The 21862-nt window shown below is 37.4% G+C and overlaps 1 protein-coding gene across 1 annotated transcript in view; it reads left to right on the plus strand.

Moving 5' to 3' along the window:
* LOC106881851 (protein ECT2) overlaps positions 1 to 21862 on the plus strand; it is a 129719-nt gene that overhangs the window by 75650 nt on the left and 32207 nt on the right. The window contains exons 12-19 of the mRNA XM_014932366.2: positions 2555 to 2667; positions 4569 to 4757; positions 6539 to 6649; positions 13003 to 13099; positions 18102 to 18183; positions 19776 to 19854; positions 20147 to 20266; positions 21126 to 21267. Coding sequence (XP_014787852.1) covers positions 2555 to 2667; positions 4569 to 4757; positions 6539 to 6649; positions 13003 to 13099; positions 18102 to 18183; positions 19776 to 19854; positions 20147 to 20266; positions 21126 to 21267 — 933 coding nt within the window. The remainder of the gene's footprint in view (positions 1 to 2554; positions 2668 to 4568; positions 4758 to 6538; positions 6650 to 13002; positions 13100 to 18101; positions 18184 to 19775; positions 19855 to 20146; positions 20267 to 21125; positions 21268 to 21862) is intronic.

Below are 21862 nucleotides of genomic sequence, written 5' to 3' on the forward strand. Positions count from 1 at the left end.
TAAACACATGAACGTTGGTTATCAAGTGATAGTGGGGGACAAACGAGCACACTCACACACACATGACAGGCTTCTTTCAGTTTCCATCTACCCTATCCATTCACAAGGCTTCCAAGGTGCTACTCAGTGGGACTGAACCCAGAACCATGTGGTTGGAAATACTATATGCCACAGCAGCTTTGTATATTGTTGTTTAGTCTCCGGTGAGTCTTGATCAAGCAGACATGATCAAAAGCTTTCCAGTTGTGACCACTCCATCTTTATGTGTATCAAGTTATACACTATCTACTGTATCCATCTTTATTTAAGATGTTAGGGTGTGGTTTGAGGGAGATTTTGCTACTGTTTCTAGCAATTGAGTGAGAAGCTCCATCAGTGTCTCTTTAACATTGAATCTTCTTGAATATTCGCTACAAATTCTCTCGGCTGTGTTCAAGCTAGAGATTAGCATTTGACCAAAAGCTCTGGAATTATGTAGCAATGTCATGTGATAGGTTTAATCCACTAAAGGCTAAACAGGGCTATGCACTAATGATAGGGGTCTCAATAGGGCTGTGTATTAATAGTAGGGGTCTTAAGTGAGGTATGTATCAGTGCTAGAGGGTCCGAATGTCAGTGACACTTTCTCAATTATTTTATTTGGAAAACCACAAGACACCCATTCATTCTGAAATAGCTGCACCATTACTGAAATTACTGATGGACACTTCATATTTATGAAATGCTCCAGGCACTTCCAGAATGTTCAAACTGACTAAAGAATAGCATGAATTGCATATTGCATCCCAAATAGTAATTATGTGTAAGTTTGGGTTTGAGTGGAGCATTGCATGTATAGGGGGTGCAACAGTTGTTTTGCTTGTTAACATTCAAAATAGGTACACCCTATAAAGTGTACTCTATAGGTTTCATCAAGCAGCACTGATCAAAGTCACTCAACAGCAACAACAACAACAACAACAGTATTTGTGGCTTAATATATAAAGAAGAACCATTGTTGTATTATGGAAATTACTATGACTTGCTATCAGGTTCTTTGATTGTTATATAGGTGCAGCAAATTCTAAAGAAGAACAGTAAAATCAGAAACAAACAATTCTGATGATGGTGATGGCAGTGTTTAAGTTATCTTGTATCATTTCTGTTCAACTAATTACCGAAGCCAGAAGCAATTTCTTTATTGTTCTATTTCTGTACAACATTATTTTGTCTGTGAACTCTTGGCTCTCTCAGGGTAAAAAGAAACCAGTTCTTATTGTTACTGCTTCATATCTATTAACTAATATTCCAAAGTCACATAGGATTTTTTGTTTTCTGTACATTTAATGGTTTTTTTATCCAAGTCTGCCTGGACACACCTATCATTATACTAATTGAACAGATGTATCTCAGGTGTTGTCTAGGCGAGAAGATGATTTCTCTTCTTATTTTCTGTTCTTCTATGATTGTTTGGGGTGACTAGGTGTGTCTAGCAGTGTATGCCCTACATAACTAGTACAGGAGTATAACTTTGGGTGGTAATCTGAGTAAACACCTGATGGTCACTTCACAATGCCAAACCACTGAGTGACACATGGGTATGTTTGTGGGGGCGCACACATACACCCCCTTCATTTATTAACCTCATGTTAGCATTGTTGTTATTCCATTCTTGTTGCACAAAAACTTCTTTCACTCCCCCCCCCCCCCCGCCAACCAATGCCAGAGGCCTTGTAAAGCATCAAGGAACTGCTTTTTCTCTTGACTAAAAGTTTGTTGCTATATACCGAGTGAACTGTGAAAATCAAAGCAATGACTGGCACATTTATTCTTAATCCTTTCCAGGAGATTCAACCATTATTAATCTGCTAATCCTATCTTTCCTCACAGGAGAACACCTCTTTTACAATGAATGTGTTCATAACCACTTGATTCATTGGCACAAGGGACTCTGGGACAGTTGGTGTTTTGACATCATTGTGTCACGTCAGGCAAGAGGCACACCCTGTCCCAGTGATTAATGAATCTACCAAGAGTTGATTCTTGTGTTTATAATTTCAGCAAACAAACTGATTGCTGATGTGTTGATATCTGCCAACGGGTAATAAATCATCATGTGCATGATGATGATGATGATGTGTATTTATTCTTAATGTTTTGACAAATTTGAACGTGAATATGCTAATCACTGCTGAGGTTTGTCATAGGGGAACTTCCTTTATGATGAATGTGTGCATGTTGTTTGTTGAAATTATACACACAAGAACATCCACTCTTGTTAGATTCATTTGTCTGGGGATGCCTCTGGCTCACAAGACACAATGATGTTGAGAAACAGCGACTGTCTTAGAGTTTCTTTTGCTAATGAATTATGCTATGAACACCCAGTGCAGAGAAGTTGATCTCCTGTGATGAAATACAACAGTGATTAACATATTTACATTTGAATTTGCTGGAATGTGTCATGAATAAATATGCTAATCATCTTAAAAGATTAAGAGAAACAAATAACAACTCACTTAATTTTGTATATTTAAAAAAAAAAAGTAATTTTTCCCATTATTCATTTTCCCAGAAAAATGTACCAAGGACAGAAATGCTCTGAAACCATCACAGCGGTGTTTAGTTGCAATGGAATTGTTGCAGACAGAATGGAATTATGTGAAGATCTTGCATACAATTCTCCATGTAAGTAATACTGATTATTTCATCATCGTTCTTTGGGAACAACTATGTCATATGAGGAATATTCTTAGTTTTTAAAAAAGAAATAAGAAACAAACAAAGCATTGGAAATTTCTGGATGGAATTTAATCTTTAAGACAACACCAGGAGACAAATTAATAAAAAAAAAAAAAGAAAAGAACTGTACAGCTTTCTGAAAATCTCAGTTTCAATTGAAATCTTTTAATGGAGTTACAGTTCTATTTCTTTACCTGTTAGACTGGAATTGGTAGTATTTAGAGAATTTCATTATTTTGTATGGTAATTATAATTCTATACATTTACATAGAAACATCTTTTTCACCAACTTATTAATAGCTGAGGTCTGCCTCCTCCTCTTCCTACTACTACTAAAAAGAGGTTTTCCTCTTTCACTTTAGTTATGGATGAAGAGATGTTGTTCATGCTTCGACGAATGGCCGAAGTCAAAAAACTTTATGTCCAGTTTGAACTTCTGTTAGGAATAGGAACAGCAAAGAGAAAAAAATTCCAAAGGGATGTTGTTGAGGGGAGAAAAGATTAGGCAAAGTGGTGAGTGGCTGAGAGACATTAAGGGACAGGGAGAAAGATGAGAGGGTAGGGAGGTGACTGTGCAGTTTGGATTTGAGTAGAGGTGGTATGTAGAGACAAGCAGAAGCTGTTTTGGTAAATATAGAATAGGCAGAGAGAGAGAGAGAGGAAGTGTATGCCTGTAGCTTGTTGATGCCTTTGTCAAGCAGTTGGATGATTTTCCTTTCTTTGTGATCCAGGCTGATTGGTAGAAGTATGTGTGTGTGTGTGTAGCAGCAGTGCTGTCTCAGATATATGAGCAGTCTTGTCCAAAATATGTACATTGTCCTTGATAGGTTTTCAGTCTTTTTAAAAAGTTAACCCGGAATGTCATAAACCTCTCCAATCTGTGGTAGACGCTCGTTAATGAGCCACTTGAAAACGTGCCTCATCACTAAGTACACAAACTCACGTATGCACACAGAAGGCTTCGTAAAAGTTATTACATTCTAAACATACCTCTCCGTTTTTAGTTTCTTTTGCCAAATCCTTCTGTGAACAAGGAGGAGTTATAGAACACAGAGAACTGTACATGAGAGTAAGAGTTAAAGACCATGACTAAACGTGAAGGAGAAACTGTGCCAACTCCTGTTTCTATCTCAATATTTCTTACTAAACATTCTTCTTACATTTAACTTGTGCTTCCCACCCACATTAATTTATGCTCTTCACCCACAAGTTACATTGATTCAGGGTCCGTAGTCGTGCCAGATGCATGGTGACCTCAATAGTACTGGTGGCATGAAAAAGCATCCAATACATGATGTGTATAGTGGTTGGCATTAGGAAGGGCATCCAGCCATACAAGGATCTTGGAATAGAGGTCTCAAAAACATGGCATCTAAATGATTACTGTACCTGTGATCATCAGAGCTCTGGGCATAATACCAAATGGTACTTTTAAACACTGTGGCCAAATACCAGGAAAGCCAAAGGTATCAGAACTACAAAAATTGTTCTCATGAGTACTGCCCACATCCTCAGAAAACTGCTGTCAACCTGAGAATATCTGAGAATATCCTTTTAAACTTTTCCAAAATCTCAAATATTACAAATTCAACAGAATCTGGTCTTCTTCCCATACAATATATCATTACTAACCATTAACAACACTTATAGTTAAATCTTCAACTTACTTGGGTCTCAGCCTGAGACTTGGAACAGCTCATATTAATCAAAGCAACAACAATGAAAATAAAATAATAATAATAATAGTAGTAATAGCAGTAGTAATAGTTGAATATATACTGTTATTGTTGTAAACTTAAAAAAAAAATGAAACTAATATTCTGAGACTGATTATCTTACTTTTTCAGGTATTTAAGGAAAAAATTGAGGAACCAAACCAATACAATGTCCCAATACTTGTACCACTTGAGATTAAATCAATATTTGGTAAAATCCCACCAATTTATGACATCCATTGTAAAATAAGGGATGAGCTGTCAGACTTGATTAACAATTGGAAGGAAGATGCCTTGGTTGGCGATGTAATTCTTAAACATGTAATTCTTTTTTTTTATATTCTGTTCCACACACACACACACACACACACACACACACAGTTATTTCACTGATCATATACAGTCTTTACAATTTACTATTATTTACATGCTGTCCTGTCTGTTGTGGTCATTACCTGAAAACAAAGCTGCAGTCATCTTTGTGTCCACACTGGTTTTAAATTTCAAAGCTTTCCTTGCTCTTCAGTCATTTGTGTTTTTGTTAGATACGTTGATGATGTCAAAAACAGATAAAAAAAAAGAAAAAGATCAAAAGAAGACCCTAGCAAAAAAAAAACAAAAAACCTCAAGCAAACCCAGAACGTGTGGTCATTAAGTATAGTTTAGATGAAATTAAATAATGTGAACCTGTATCAATATGATGAATACCAATAAATCAATGTTAACTACTGGTGATTAGTTTCCGTGGCAACGAGACAATGAGATATTCCTTGAACACTCTTAGAGTGTTAATGAGTTTGGTCATCTGTTTGATGGATTGCATTGGCCGATAGGTTATGTTGGAATTATTGATATAATTATGAGAGGTTTATTAAAAAGAAGATTAAATGGAAAAGAAAACAAAAAACAAAAAAAAACCCAGCTGAATTGTAGTGTATTAGGTGTTTTGACAAGGGCCATAACTCTTGCTGCCTTACTTGGAAGTAACTATGGAGCAGTGTGAGTGGTGGCTTTAAGAAAGGTCAACCCAGAATGAGTTTGATGCCAGCATTGTAGGTAAAGGTGTATAGCTGGTTGATTTGGGTTTGGGGCTCACAATCGTGAGGTCGTGGGTTTGGTTCCTCGACTGGTCATTTCATTGTAGATCCAGTCAGTTCATTAGTTAGTACCAGCTACCCAGTACTGGTTCAACCCACTCTCTCTCCTTCAATGTTCCACTGGATCAAGGAGCGAGAGGGTTGAGTGTTGATGAATACGTCGATACCTAAACTATTTAGTGGAAGAGTAGGATTATGTTACAGGTCATCCATGTTTGCATGAGTTGGATAGATTGTAAAAAGTTAGACATATACCAGGGGAGTCAAAAGTCACAAGTTAGACATATACCAGGGGAGTCAAAAGTCACAAGTTAGACATATACCAGGGGAGTCAAAAGTCACAAGTTAGACATATACCAGGGGAGTCAAAAGTCACAAGTTAGACATATACCAGGGGAGTCAAAAGTCACAAGTTAGACATATACCAGCCAAGTCAAAAGTCACAAAACGATCTCAGATTTTAATAAATAAATTTCTTTAATTATTTTTAAAAAAATTTTTTTCTTATATTGTTATTAAAATATTAAAAAGTGATGATTGGAGTTTCAATACTTCTTAACGATATTTAAGAAAAGCACTAATTACTGTATTTGATGACAGAGAAAATGCACTTGTAAAAAAAGACAGTCTCAGAAAACTCATCCCTATAGGCAAAGTTAGGCTTCCTATAAGTTTTAATGCACTAAAATCCTTTTTTCTTTGAATATGCGCTGCTGAAATTGGGATGCATCTTTTATGTCATCAAATATAATAATTAGAATATGCTTATTGAAATTTTAGACTTCTTTGTAACTTTTGGTTCATGCAGTTCATATATTTCATTCCCATTTTCATTTATGCCTTTGTGGCTAATAAAAAAAAAAACAATTCATTTGTTGCCATGTTTGATTCTAACCATTCACTTGTGAAATGTTGTTTCACTGGTTTTTCAGTTTCTTTAGATTGCAGCAACAGGAGGGAATTGGTATTGTTATAATATTCTTTTAATCTGTTTTTATTGATTAGGCTGATAAATTGGTAAAAGCGTATCCTCCATTTGTGAACTTTTTCGAAAAAACAAAAGAGAGTATTCTGGAATGTGAAAAGAAGAATCCTAGATTTCATGCCTTCTTAAAGGTAATTCAACCAAAGCGTTTTCTTATTTCAACCCATCTTGGAGTTTTTATCATTTAAAAAAAAATCTTTTGTACAGAAATTAGAATTCATGCTCAAAGTTAGAGTTCTTGGATGTTGCTACAATGTAGAGGAAGGAATTTGGCAGGAAAATGTATTGCATAAGTTTAGAGAGAGAGAAGAGACTTTGGTGCAAATATTGTGTATATTATAGATACTTTAGAAGTAAGGCTTTAAGGAGCAGAGGGATTTTTGAATAAAATATTTTGTATACAGGTATGGTTGTATGGTTAAGAAATTTGCTCCCCAGCTACATGGTTTCAGGTTCAGTTCCACTGCATGGCACCTTGGGCAAGTATCTCCTGTTATAATCCTAGGCTAACAAAAGCCTTTTGAGTGGATTTGGTAGACAAATTGAAAGAAACCTGTTTGTTTGTGTGTATGTGTGTGTGTGGATGCTCCATTACCATCATGATTTAAATATCGATATTCCATGTTGGTTTGAGTTGGATGGTTCAACAGGATCTGATGCATCCAATGACTCCATTCTTCTCCATTGTCCGCTTTGGCATCGTTTCTACAGCTGGATGCTCTTCCTAGCATCTGCCACTTTACAATTTGTACTGGGTGCTTTTTTCATGGTATCAGCTTTTTCTTGTACTACTAGTAAGATTGCCATGTTGCTCATAAGACTACAAACACCAAGGGAGGTGGCTTTATGCTAGGAGATCAGGAATTAAAGTATGAGTGATGGAGCCAAAGCAAAACAGGTTTGTGTTTGTGTGTTTGTATGTTTGTGTCTCCTTGTCTTGATGTCATACAATAGTCGTAAACAAGTTTCACCACCATACAAACAATGATATTCATCTCCAATCTTCCATGAAAACATGTCCAGACGGGGAAATATTAGCTTGTTTGTAAAGAGATGAGGGTTGGTGACAGAAAGGGCATCCAGCTGTAGAAAATTTGCTTAATGAACTCTGTCTGATCCATGCAAGCATGGAAAATTGGAAGTTAAAGTGGTGATGATGATGATTTGGTATACTGTATAGACTTTAGCAGTAAAGAGTTTCGGGAAAAGAGGTGTTTAAGAGTGAATATTGTGTACATTCCACAGATTCTAAAACGAGATGGATGAGTAGATAACAGAATATTGATGTGCATAAGTTGTGAGTTCAAACCTGTTGTGGCTGGTATTTTGTTAATTCTATACATTTCAGTTGACACAGGTGTTTGGGAATGAGTTCCAGATTATATCTAGGAACATTAATTGTGATACACCAGCATCCTTTCTATGATGCTACTGCTTAAGAAATTGCAGTTACTACCCCAAAGCAATTTTTGAGATCATGTGACTGGATCTAAGTACTGACTCTAAAAAATCTTATAGTGGTTTAAGTGGTTTAATGTTATTTCCATTGCATTTCAACATCACTGTAGATTGTGGATGATCCCCACTGAGCATTTGAGGGAGTCTATTGTCTGTGCATTCTTAGTGCTTATTGTACCCCCACATTTGCCACACACAAAGACTATTTTCTCCATTAACCTACCTGTGATACTGCTACACCTCTTATGTGTCCAAAGCTTGCACTGGGTACAACGTATGGAGTTTCTACCAACACCCAACTTATGCATTGAGCAAGGCCATCTCCCTGAAGGGACTTGTGATTTGTTTGTTTTCCTGCTTACTAGGACTTTGGATTTTGTTAAATTAACTCCAAGGCCCTTAGATTCCAGGCCTTACTGCCACACCTGAAATTTCTTCTCTAGGTCAGGTAGTAATTCAGCTTTAAGAACAAGGTCATCAGTAGAGGAGCTTGCATGAAGCAGCCAGTCTTGAATTCCTCTGTTATGGCCTGGAGGACTAAGATAAACAAGATGGGGCTGAGAACTGATCCTTGGTGAATTCCTACCTGTACACTGAATTCATTGCTATACTCGTTGCCAACCTTCACTTTACTGGCAGCATCCCTCTACATGGCTTGTATAGCTCTTATTGACCACTCTTCTGTCCCTAGCTTCCACAATGACCACTAGATGAGGGAGAAGAGGACCCTGTCAAAGGTTTTCTTCATGTTGACAAAAGTCAAGTACAGGGCTAAATATTTCTCTTGCATTTGCTTAACCAAGAATATTGCATCAGTCGTGCTCTCACCTGGCACAAATCCAAACTGCATCTCATCTATGCTGTCTTCCTAATTAATTGAGCTATGACCCTCTCTGTGACTTATTATTATTATTATTATTATTATTATTATTATTATTATTATTATTATCGTTATTATTATTATTATTAATCATTCAACGTCCACACTCCATGCTGGCATCATTTAGATGGTTTGACTGGAGTTGATGAGCCGGAGAGCTGCACCAGGTTCCAGTCTAATTTGGCATGATCTCTACAGCTGGATGCCCTTCCTAACATGCCAACCACTCCAAGAGTGTAAGGGGTGCTCTTACATGTCACAAGAATGGGTGCCATTCACATGGCACTGGCAGTGATCATGACTATGATGCACGGGTGCCATTTACCTGGCACTGGTAGCAACCACAACAGCAATTCATGGGTACCATTTATATGGCACCATCAATGAGCATGACTATGATGTATGGGTTCCATTTACATGGCACCAGCAGTGACCATAATTACGATTCTTAGGTGTCATTTACATGGCATTGGCAATGACCATGACGATTCATGCTCATTGCCAATGGCCATGATTATGATGCACGGGTGCCATTTACATGGAACCGGCAGCGACCATGACTACAACTATTATTATTATTATTATTATTAAGGTGGTGAGCTAGCAGAATCAATGGCACACTGGACGAAATGCATAGCCTGTTGCTATGTTCTGAGTTCAAATTCCGCCAAGGTTGACTTCGCCTTTTATCCTTTTGGGGTTGATAAAGTACCGGTGAAATACTGGGGTCAATGTAATCTACTAGTCCCCTCTCCACAAATTTGAGGACTTGTGCCTCCAGTGGAAAGGATTATTATGATTATTATTATTATTATTATTATTATTATTCTTGAAGTGGTGAGCTGGCAGAACCATTAACATGTTGCTATGTTCTGAATTCAAATCCTGCTGAGGTTGACTTTCCAGGAAGATGTAAGGCAATTACATTGACCCAATCAATGTAATTGCCTTACATCTTCCTGAGAATTGTGTCAAAATTTGAAACCATTATTATTAAGGCAGTGAGCTTGCCGAGTCGTGGCTGCACCAGACAAAATGCTTAGCAGCATTTCTTTCAGCTCCTTAGGTTCTGAGTTCAAATTCTGTTAAGGTCAACTTCACTTTGCATCCTTTTGCGATTGATGTCACTGACTAGCCCTACGCCATTAAGATTTTAAGCTTTGTGCTTATATGAAAATAAATTATTGTCTTCAAATATATTAGTTGTTATTACAACATGGGGCTCAATGTTGTATTTGTAAAAATAAATTACAATAATTTATCAAATTGAATTTAGTTGCATTAGAAAATCTTACCAGAATTCCAGTTTTCTGGAAGTAGGGAGCCATCTTCAACAACAACAGTATTTTAAGGCCACACTTCCAGCTAAAGCAGAAGTTATCCCTACAGTCTTTGTGACAGTCCTCTCCATTTTACCCTGTCCCTTACATCCTTTTCTGCTCATTTCTACCTTTAACCATGCCTTTCTCAATTGCTCTCCTTTGCTTCCCTCTTATTTTCCATCACCCCTCTCACACAGTCCTTCTTCAGCACATGACCAACTAATTCCACCTCACTTCATAGCATAAATCCATCATTGGCTAAATTCCCATCATTCGTAGAAATTCATTATTTGTCTTTATCTTCTCTTGCAACTATTGGCCATCTATCTGCCAAACCATTCTCATTTCCGCTCTTTCCAACATTCTCTGCTGCTTCATGTTCATTATTCATGTAGCATTTCCTTGAACAGTTGCTTAATTAGAGCTGGGCTGCATCTGGAAAAGCTGAATCTAGTCGAGATAGGAAGAAGCAGCAGATCAGAAGGGAGAAAAGTACACAAGAAAATGTTAGATTTGGTTTGAAGGTTTTTCTCTTTGGAAAGATTTATTGAGCTGATTTCTCCCTTCAGTGGATAAAAATTACAATATGGAAAAAGACAGTATTTTGGTAATGTAGTAGTGAGTTGAGATGGTGGGGTGTATGGATGAGATTTGAGAGTCAAAAGAGAGGATATTGGAGTGAAGTCAAGAGATATTGGGATATGAGAGTAGAGAGTCAAGCGGTAGTGGGATAGTGGAAGAGAGAGAGAGTCAAGAGGTAGTGGGATAAAAGAACAGTCAAGAGATGATGGGAATAGGACCATGAGATGGTTGGGTAAGATGGTGGGAGTAGAGAGGTAAGGGATAGTGGGATTAGAGAGTATGGTCACAAAGTGATGGGAGTATAGAGTCAAGAAATAGTGGGATAAAAGAGTAGAGTCAAGACATAATGGGAGTAGTCAAGCGATGGTGGGGTAAAGGAGTAGATCCAAGAAATGGTGGGGGTAAGGGAATAGAGCATCAAGATGTGTGGTATAGGAGTCAAGAGATGGTAGGATAAGAAAGTAGAATCAAGAGATGATGAAGTAAAGAAGTAGAATCAAGAGATTGTTGAGTAATGGAGTGGAGAGTCAAGATGATAGGGCAAAGGAGTAGAGAGTCGAGATTGTGGGGTAAGGGATTGGAGGGTCAAGAGATGATGGGGTAAGGGAATAAAATCAAGGGATAGTGGAGTGTAGGATAAGAGTCAAAAGATGATGGAAATAGAGAGTCAGGAAATTGTGGGTAAGAGAGTAAAGTGCTAAAAGATGGTGGAGTAAAGGAGTAGAGAGTCAAGAAATGTTGGGGTTAGGGAGTAAAATCAAGAGAGGGTGGGATAAGATAGTGGTTAGTTAAGGGATGGGGTAAGGGATCAGAGAGGGTCAAGATATGGTGAGATGTAGGAGTATAGAGGTGGTGGGAGAGAGAGAAAGATGATGGAATATTTTTTAGCACTTGATGTATACAAAGTTGTTTATTGCTTGTTGTTGACTGTGACTGCACCAAGTGAGAAATCCTTTCTTTTTGTTGAATTATGATATTTTCCATCAATAATGTTATTAAACAGCCTCAGTTATTGTCATATACCCTTGTTCCTTTGAGATTGTTTTTTTCTTTTTTTTTTATTGGACTATATGTCAATGTTATTTAGTATTTTGTGAAGCTACTTGTGTTTTCTAGACATCTGCGATAAGACCTGCCTTGATTGAAATGTTTGATTGGTTTGATTGTTCTTCAATATTACATTAGACAATTATTATAATTTACAATAATGGGTTCCTGATTGAAAAGGCTGTATGTTTTGGTGTCGTGTACAATTAAGGAAGAAGACAAACAAATTAAAACCAGATTGATAATTGAAGCATTGAAATTAGTTATATAATCAAAATGGTAACGTTCTTAGCCATAGCTACCACCACCACCATCATCATCATCATCATCATCATCACCATATGTCTGCTTTCCATGTTGGCATTGATTGGCTGGGTCATCATGACCTGAGTCAATTCTCATTCTGAATTACTCTCTGCTCATAGATGGGCCAGAGGGCCATGTCTTGCTCTTCTCTTTCATTTCTAGCTTGGTTACTATGGCTGCGCTCTGTATAAGATGCAGTTTATCATTATGGCTACATCACTAAAGAAGTTGTTCATAAGACAGGACATAAAAGATACTCTTAGCTCTCTCTCTTCTCTCTACCCTAACCCTAACCCTAACCCTAACCCTTAGCTCTCTCTCTTCTCTCTACCCTAACCCTAACCCTAACCCTCTTACAGGAGTGTATTGGGTATATTTTGTCATGGCACTGATTCTAGAGAAGGTTTCATGTCTTTGGCAAGACACAGCAGAATAGATTCTTCTGCTCTGCATTTCATCTGCTTGTTCACCTACTCCCCAACAGTATGTGCTGGGGGTACATTTTATATCTTAGCCCCTGGATGACATAAAATATAGTGAAAAAGATATTTAATATTGATCAGGTATTGAAAGGTAGCTTGAAGTGAAACAATAGAGCAACAAATTAGAAATGTGACTCTGTGTGTGTGTGTGTGTGTGTGTGTGTGTTAGAAAAACTCTATTTCAAAGTATTTCTTCCAATTTTATTTAATATCTGCTGATGTGGATATTTGTTTTCACTATTTGTCTCTGTTCTAAATGTGTAAGAACATGGCTTCTATGAAACCAGAAACATTGCTTAACTAATAATAATAATAATAATAATAATAATAATAATAACAATAGTGACATGAAAATAACAGTACAGAATTTCTCGTTTCAATAGACTCAATTATTTCTTGTGTTTCAGGTATCTCTTAACAAACCAGAATGTGGTCGACAAACTCTAGTTGAATTAATGATACGTCCTGTGCAGCGTCTTGGAAGTGTTATTCTGCTTTTAAATGGTGAGAATTTGTCATTTCAGGATATTGCTAAATTTTTTCTTTTTCTTTTTTTCTTCTTTTTTTTCTTCTTTTTTTTTTTCCCCATTACCATCATTTATAACCTCTGGCAGACAATTTCAACTTCACCCATGTTCTCAGCTGCATGGCCAAATGACTGCAAAGGTCAAATTCTTGCTAGTTGGTGATTCTTTGACAGTATTTATCGATCCATTTGTTATTACTCACCAATTTACTATTCGTTCTTCTACTATGGAATCTCTGTAAATACTGATTGGTTAATGAAAATAATTAATTGATTCAGAATGTTATGCTAATGAAGTTTCATTGCTATTGTTATTAATATCGTTAGTACTATTATTATGATTATTAGTGTGGCAAGCTGGCAGAATCATTAGCATGTCAAGCAAAATGCTTAGCAATGTTCTGAGTTCAAATACTGCTGAGGTCAACTTTGTTTTTCATTATTTCAGGTGTCAACAAAATAAGTACCAGTCAAGTACTGCAGTTGATGTAATTGATTAGTCTCTCCCCTCAGAATTGCTGGCCTTGTGCCAGAATTTGAAACAGTTATTTTAATTATTAGATGTTTTATATTTAATAGTTTTTCTCTGTCAGCACTTCACTGAGCCAAATTTTTGTTCTAGATTGATCTCATAACTATTAACATGTCAACACCAATATTTGCCTGGTCCTTTTAAAATTGCAATGACTCTAGAATCTGTGTGTTAAACTGTGCAACAGGCTGCAATTTATTATCAGAAGCTGGTTCCTGTTGCTGCCTTTATCAGTCTTTGCTCAGTTCAAAAAGAAGTGATGAAGTAATTTCATTTTGACATTGACATTAGCAATTACTGTAAGTTAGTTCATTTGTCTAACCTTCTGGAACTTCCACAACTGGAGACAATGTTTGATGGTAATCACCTGACTTGTAGGAACTGATCCACCACCATTGCAATGATACATTGTTTTCTTGTCTTCTTGACACTAAGATTCTACAAACTTAAAATGTAGTTAGGGAGATGAAGATCTTACACGTAGGCAGCAAATTGGCAGTCATTAAGACTATCATTGAACAACATTCCATGCGTATTCTTTCCAACACTTTGCATGCTGAGTTCAAATCATGCTATGCTGACATTGCCTTTCAAAAGCCCCAACCTACTGCATTGGTTTAGTGGAACTGAAAGAATATCAGGCCAGATTTTTTGTAGTTTTTCTTCTGGTGCTTTGCATCCTAAATTCAAATCTTAATGTGGCCTTCTTGGCTGGTACACTTGACCCATCACCTAGTTTAACATTACCACCAGGCACCATTGATGTGTGTGTGTGTGCATGCATGCATATCTCTCTCTCTCTCTCTCTCTCTCTCTCTCTCTCTTGCATGTGAGAGAGAAGCCTTTGCTGGTTTGGATATGTGATGTGTATGAATGCAGACAGCTGCATAAAGCAGTGCCAATCACTTAGAGTGGATGGCACCTGTGGAAGAGGGAGACCAAGGAAGACATGGGACGAAGTAGTGAGGATTGATCTCAAGATGTTGGGGCTCATAGAAGAGATGACAAAGGCCCTAGATATTTGGTGATATGAGGTTCATGAGAAAATCTGCCAACCTCAGTAAAACTGAGTTCTGGAAGTGCTGTGTGTTCCACCCACATGTAACATTAAAAAATTTGTTTGCACTCCCACCCCACCCCATTAAACCAAACTGCATCTCCTCTTCCTCGCATTGCCTCTTTATCATGCACTCTGTTTATCTCTCCCTCCCTACCTACCCCTGCAGTCCTGCCCTGCTCCCTGTATCATTGCTATCCCCTCTATACCCAAATTTCACCAGTCATTGCATCCCTTCTCCCCTTCCTTCCTTCTCATTCATGGGAACCCCTTACTCAGGCACCCTTACCAATGCTCTACCATCTCCACCATCTCCACCATCACTCCCTCTTGCTTATTCACTCTCTCCCTCTGACTCCCATGTACTACTTTCTCCCTCTCATACTGCCATCTATCTCCTCTACAGCAAAGCCCCTTTTTTGCTTCCCTCTCTCATCATATGGTGCTAGCCCTAGCCCTAAGCCTCCTGTACCCCACCCTACTCTCAAAGGATCTTTGTCTTGCAAGTTACTTGGTGATCCCACTGGTGCTTGGTGCCATCTAAAAAGCATCCAGTCCACACTGTAAAATGATTGGTGTTTGGAAGGGCATCCAACCGTAAAAACTCTGCTGAAATAGACAGTGGAACTTGGTACAATCCTCTGGCTTGTCAGCTCGTTTCCAGCCATCCATCCCATGTCATCATGGAAGACGGATGTTAAATGATGATGATGATGATGATATATTTAGAGTATTCTAACATGGAGGTGGGGTACTATGTACATCATAATATACAATAATTAAATTTTCTCTGTTCGTCATTGTTTTTAAAATCTATGTTAGAGAAGCAGCAACAACTTTTTTTCATCAAATTAGTTTGATCTGTTTGTGTTATCAACTATTTCCCTTTCCACAACCAATTAAACAAGCAGTGAAAGTGCCCAAATAAATGAAGTAAAGTAACTGGTTCAAGGGCCTGGTGAGGTTTGAACCTGATCACCAATAGTCTGTTCCTTTAAACTTCCCAACCTATTTTTACTTGTTGAACATGACTCCCTATTTTTTTTTATATCAACTCAATTACAACATTTGAAGAACTTAACACAGTCATTTCTTGGCTCTTAGCCACATTGGTTTTCTCAATTCTTTCTCTGGTGTGTATTCATACGATCTACTAATTTTCTGTCACAAACATTTTGGCAATAGTTCTGCCTATGTTACAGCAAAATCTGTATTTTTTAATCTATATTTCTTCACTTGTTGCTGTGTACCTCTAAGTAAGGAAACTAATTCTGCCAGTCTAAAGTTTAGTCCTTTTTTTGTTTTTATTGTTTCAAGAAATCATTATTGTTCTTTAAATAATAGAAATCTAATAGAATTAAACATTGTTTTTTTTTATTACCAAAAGAAATAGTTGAAGTCTGCACCATTTGTTCTTTTAATTTGTTTAAACATCTCAAGCTATGAAGCTGTGGCTGTTGATTTGAACAACGGCTCCAATATGGGCGTATGGTTAAGAAGAATCCTTTGCAACCAGATGTTTTCTGGTTCAATTCACTGTGTCGCACCTTGAGCAAACATTTTCTACTATACCTCAGGCTTTGTGAGTGAATTTGGCAGATGGAAACTGTGTAGAAGCCCGTTGTGTGTGTGTAATTAGGGTGTTCGGCCTATGATTTTAATTTTGTGAGGTCAATTTCTGGCAGTATGTTGTGTCCTTGAGTGTCACACTTTTTGCTCCAGTCCACTTGGCTGGCAAAAGAATGAATTGTATTCCAAAGGGCCAATGTTGTCACATTGTGTTACACTGAATCTCCTTGTCCATGGAGTGCTTAGCCATTTGCATGTTAATTTCACAAGCAGGGTATTCTGTTGATCAAATTAGCTGGAACACTTATCGTCCTAACCAACAGAATGCCAGTTATATATATATATATATATATATATATATATATATATATATATATGTATTTATGTGTTTGGGTTCCCCCACCACTTAACAACTGGTGTGATTTGTTCATCTTGTAACTTAACAGTTCAGCAAAAGAGTCTGATAAAGTAAGTACCTTATTAAAAATGTAAGTACCAGGGCTGATTCATTCAACTAAACCCTTGAAAATGATGCTCCAGCATGGGTGCAGTCCAATGAGTGAAACAAGTAAAACAATATTTTTCATCTGTTGAGATTAAAAGGTTGCATTAGAGTAGGCTGCAGAAGTCTTTTGGGTTTATCTCATGGAAGAAGAATTTAACTAAACAGTGATCAAGGAGTGTCTGCTATAGGATATTGCGCAATCTACATAAGTATGTCTTTATTAACCATTTTCTTACTTGGACCAAAAACAACATACAAGAACTTGACAGAAAAACTAGAAAGCTGTTGGCAATGTATGGAGCTCACAACCAAAATCTGATATTAACTGGTTCAATTAAAGAAGCCAGTCATTTTGTCACACAGAGGAGAAAGTAATAGGCAGAGTAATTATTTGAGAAACTGTGCATGTCCAAAAGGTTTATATATAAAACAGCAACAGGAAGAAAAGGCAAAAGGTGTTCAATCTGGTCGTAACCGGCCAAAATTAAATCCCCTTTATTTGTTCAAGCCGGTCATATCCAACTGTTCTACAAAATCGCTAAAAAAAATAAGCAAATCACGTTATTCAATTCTCGTAGCTTTGAGAGAATGCGAGATGAAGCCTTTCCCACCTTTATTCAAGTATAAATATGGGAAGGAATCGATGTGATGTTCAGGACCCTGTATTGTAGAGGATATGACTGAGGAACAAAGGGACCTAATGGTAAAACAGAAGGAAATAATCAGAACAAGAGCAGAGAGCCAACTGGTTCATTTGGGAGTTGTGACTGTGATGGTGTGAAACATGTGACCCAAAAGGTTGATGGAATCCTGAAGTGTATTCCAGCAGAAGATCAGAAAGAAGGGGCTTGGTGAGATCTGCTTCGATTTTAGTAGGTGAACTGTTTGGAGGAGAAAAAGAAGAAGAAGAGAGGAAAGCAGGCAGACAGAAGGGGCCGTAGTGGAAGTGGAGGTGGGTAAAGGCCTGAGTTGCATAGAAAAATGGTTCCAAGACAATGGAAACATACCAAAGAAGGTGTGAAGGTGTATCTTCAATGAAATTACCAAATCCAAAAAGAAAGGGTTCAACACTGTTAATTGAAAGCCTAAAACAATGGAATCGTTGAAAAACATTGAAGGTGCCAATGCTACTTGGATCCTATATTGCAGAGTTCCATTGAAACAGGTTCTTCATAAATAACCAGAGATAGTATTTTGAGAGCTTCAGTTTATTTGATGTGCAAACAATTATGTTAACTTACCACCTTAATAATAATAATAATAATAATAACAATAATTATTACCATAGTTATATTTATATGATTTTTTTTTTATCAGAAATTCTCAAACGAACTCTAAAAACCAATCCTGATTCCAAAAAGCTGGACGAAGCTGTCAAAGCATTGAAAGAAGTTCTCACGTGAGTTTTAGGTGATTTCTGTAAGAATGGCTGTTGCGATTTTACTTCACAACCATTAGGGTCTAGTTTTGAGTCCACTGCATAGTTCTTTTGGCAGATCCCTTCTTACCATAGCTTTAGGTTTATATTTGGTGGATGAGAATCTTGTACAAGTTAACTGCATGTATATATATATGTGTGTGTGTGTGTGTGTTATCATTTAATGTCTATTGTCAATGCTGGTATGGGTTATGCGTATGTATGTGAATATGTGTGTGTATTTGTATGTTTAGTTTAAACCCAGGGCTTATGGTTGTGATCATGTTGTGACCAGTAGAGCAACTTGACCTCACTAGATGACATCGTCCCCCTTCTGAGCCAGTCCATCATATCAGATTGCTGGCTGCAAGCCCAATGCAGAAGATTCAATGTTGTATACCAATGCACCATTCACAACATAATAAATAACATCTCTATCCTGCTGTCTCCCCCCCACTCTCTCTCACCTTCCCCTGCATTTCCTTCAGGTTGGGTAACCACGTGCTTCCTTTGCGGCAGCACACCTGTTTCTGATCTTTCTCTCTCTCTGGTCAGGTAACCATGTACCTTCTCTACAGCAAGACACCTGTTTCTGTCTGTCTGTCTCTCTCTCTCTCACTATAAACCTTTCATCATCCGACACAAGATCCCCTCCTCCTCCAATGCCCCCTCCCCTCTCAAAGCCTCTTTGCCTTGCAATGTCATTTGGTGACCCTGCCAGTGCTGGTGCCACTTAAAAAGCATCGAGTCCACACTGTAAAGTGGTTGGCATTTGGAAGGGCATCCAGCTGTAAAAACCCTGCCACAACTGACCTCCCCTGTGCCGGTGCCACGTGAAACGTACCCAGCTCACTCTGCAGAGTGCTTGGTGCTAAGATGGGCATCCAGCCACGAAAAGAAACAAAGCCATGCCAGAACAGACACAGTGCAGTCTGGTGCAGGCTCCTGCTTGGCCGGCTCCTGTCAAACCCTCCCTCCCATGTCAGCATGGCAGGGGGAGGACGTGAAACGATGAGGATGATATAAGTATATGTGTGTGTGTGTGTGTGTGTGTGTGTGTGTATATGACTGTATGTGTTTAAGTGTGTGAGTATGTATCTTATGCATATACCTGTGTGTGTGTGTGTGTGTGTGTGTAGACATGTGTATATATGCGTGTGTCTCCTTATCCTGACGTTTTGTAGTAGTTGTAAACTATTGTCACTCTTGTACCCAGTAATGCCATTCATTCCCAATATTCTGCAAAAGCATTTCTGGCATGGGTCAATATTACCTTATTTGGAAATGAATGAGGGTTGGCAACAGGAAAGGTATCCAGCCATAGTAGAAGATGTCTCAATAAATTCTGACTCCTGCAAGCAATGGAAAGGTGAATGTTAAACTGATGATGTTGATGCTGTATAAAGCGCATTCTCAGAATCCTTTGTACGAAAGGTCTTTTATTCATTACTGCTTCATTAGGCTGACATTTCAATTTAGTGAGTCACTAATTAGCTGCTATAATAAATCTGGTGTGGTTTGTATTTTCGTATTTTTCAGCTGATTACTAATCTCAAGGCTATTTCCATTTCTAGATACATTAACGAAGACAAGAAGAAGACTGAAAACCGTGTGGAAATGTTTGACTTATTTAATGACATTGAGTGTTGTCCTGTAAGTATCTAATTTACTGCTTGGGCTTCATTTGGTTTAATTAACCAAGTTGCTAAATATCTTGAAAATATGCTTATATTAAAAGATCAACGAGTGATGATAATTTCCAGCAGTTCTGCTATACCGTATTGGTCTATGGAACTTGTTCATGAGGATCTGATAAAGTTAATTAGCATGTCATCTGATTGTAATTACAGCCAATTTCATTGGTTGATGAAGATTTTTAGAGATTTTGTGTTTTTAGTAATTATTATATTTTTTTTTGTACTAATTTTATGTTTTTCTTTGCCAGCCTTATCTGCTCTCTTCACATCGGACTTTCCTAAAGAAGGTCGACACTATTGAATTATATGGTTCTGTCATTCCAAGAGGAGAATCTTTGACTTTGTTCCTCTTTAGTGATAGCCTGTCTGTAAGTATGTTAGTTTTGTTTCTCTTACTAAAACTACTAGCATCCTGCCTCTCATTGCTAACCCCCCTCCTCCCACTACATTGGTACGGACCTTTCTTGTGTTGTTGACTTTTGCTTAAGATTCCGTTAGTTTCATCTTTTCATTTATTTAACGCAGAACACATAAAGAAAAACTATTGCTACATCTATGCAAATGTATTCTGTGGACAATTTCAAATTCACAAAATGAGAACTGCATGACCTACTCCAAGAAGGTATCACAGAATGCTGTAATTCACTGTAAAAAGCTCATGATAAAAGTAACAAAAAAACCCCCAACAAAACTCACAATGTTTTCTCATTGACTTCTCAGTCACTGTAAACATTTATGTTCTTGTTTTGGCTTTTCTACTGCTTACCAACAAGTTCATATCTTATTATATTGCAGTGTTCAAATTTTAACAAGGTCAACATGATTCAGTACTTCCAACATCACCAAGTGATGAGGTTGAACTTCTGGAGTTAGACTTACTAAACCATAATCCCACAACTCCTTTTTCATTTCAATAATATTTCTCAAGAGATTCTTTCAAAAAAGCAGATGTGAAATTATTTCACTGAAAACTGCCATGTCTATTACTTCTGTTAATGAACTTCACCGATCAAACTAACTGGTCCCTTACAATAGATAGGGGCTACTAATCTGGTTCCTGTGACGGACAGTGGTTACATAAAAACTAACCTAGATTCTACAATGGATGACAGATACATAAACTTAACATGGTCCTACTGTATCAGGTGAAACTGATAAAATAGATTCTGTTATTCACCCTAGTTTTGTAGACCTAAAATATTTGTTGGTTTTTCTTTTTCTGTTTAGATTTGCAAACGTCGACTCAAGTTGATGAACAATGCTACTAAAAGTCCTTCCAGCCATAAAACGCCACAGAAACCATTTAAACATTTAGCTTTGTTACCATTAAACTCTATAAAAGCTGTGTTGGACATGAAAGAAACAGACAGTAAGTACCAATTGTCAAGATATACAGTCTTCTTTTGCCTTCTGTTTCTGTAGAATTTGCAGCTCTGGATTTAGTAGTTTTCAGGTTCTGCTAGGTAGGGGACCATTTCATGAAATTTAATCTTTTATCTTGTGTCACTCATTGGACTGCTGCCATGGTGGGACACTGCCTTAAAGGATTGTAGTTAAAGAGATCCACCCCTGCAATTTTAAAGCCTGGCACTTTTTCTATTAGTCTTTTGCAGGACTGATAAGTTACGAGGATGTAAACAAACCAATGCTGGTTGTCATTAGATATATTAAATATAACAGTTTGGGTATGAAATACAAAATATGTCTATATGGATACCTGAAAAACAAGAGAAAGTAAAAGGTGGAGACTTTCAGATGATGAGTTTTTAAGTATAAATATATATTTATATTAATAGATCCAACTTACACAAATGACAGAGAAAAATTAAAGGGAAAGATGAAAGGTGTTAGGGTTAGGGCAACTCCCAGAAACAGCTGTCAGACTCATCACACCTTTCATCTTTCCCTTTAATTTTTCTCTGTCATTTGTGTAAGTTGGATCTATTAATATAAATATATATTTA

This window comes from Octopus bimaculoides, chromosome 4 (genome assembly GCF_001194135.2).
Source record: "Octopus bimaculoides isolate UCB-OBI-ISO-001 chromosome 4, ASM119413v2, whole genome shotgun sequence".
Taxonomy (NCBI): Eukaryota; Metazoa; Mollusca; class Cephalopoda; order Octopoda; family Octopodidae; genus Octopus; species Octopus bimaculoides.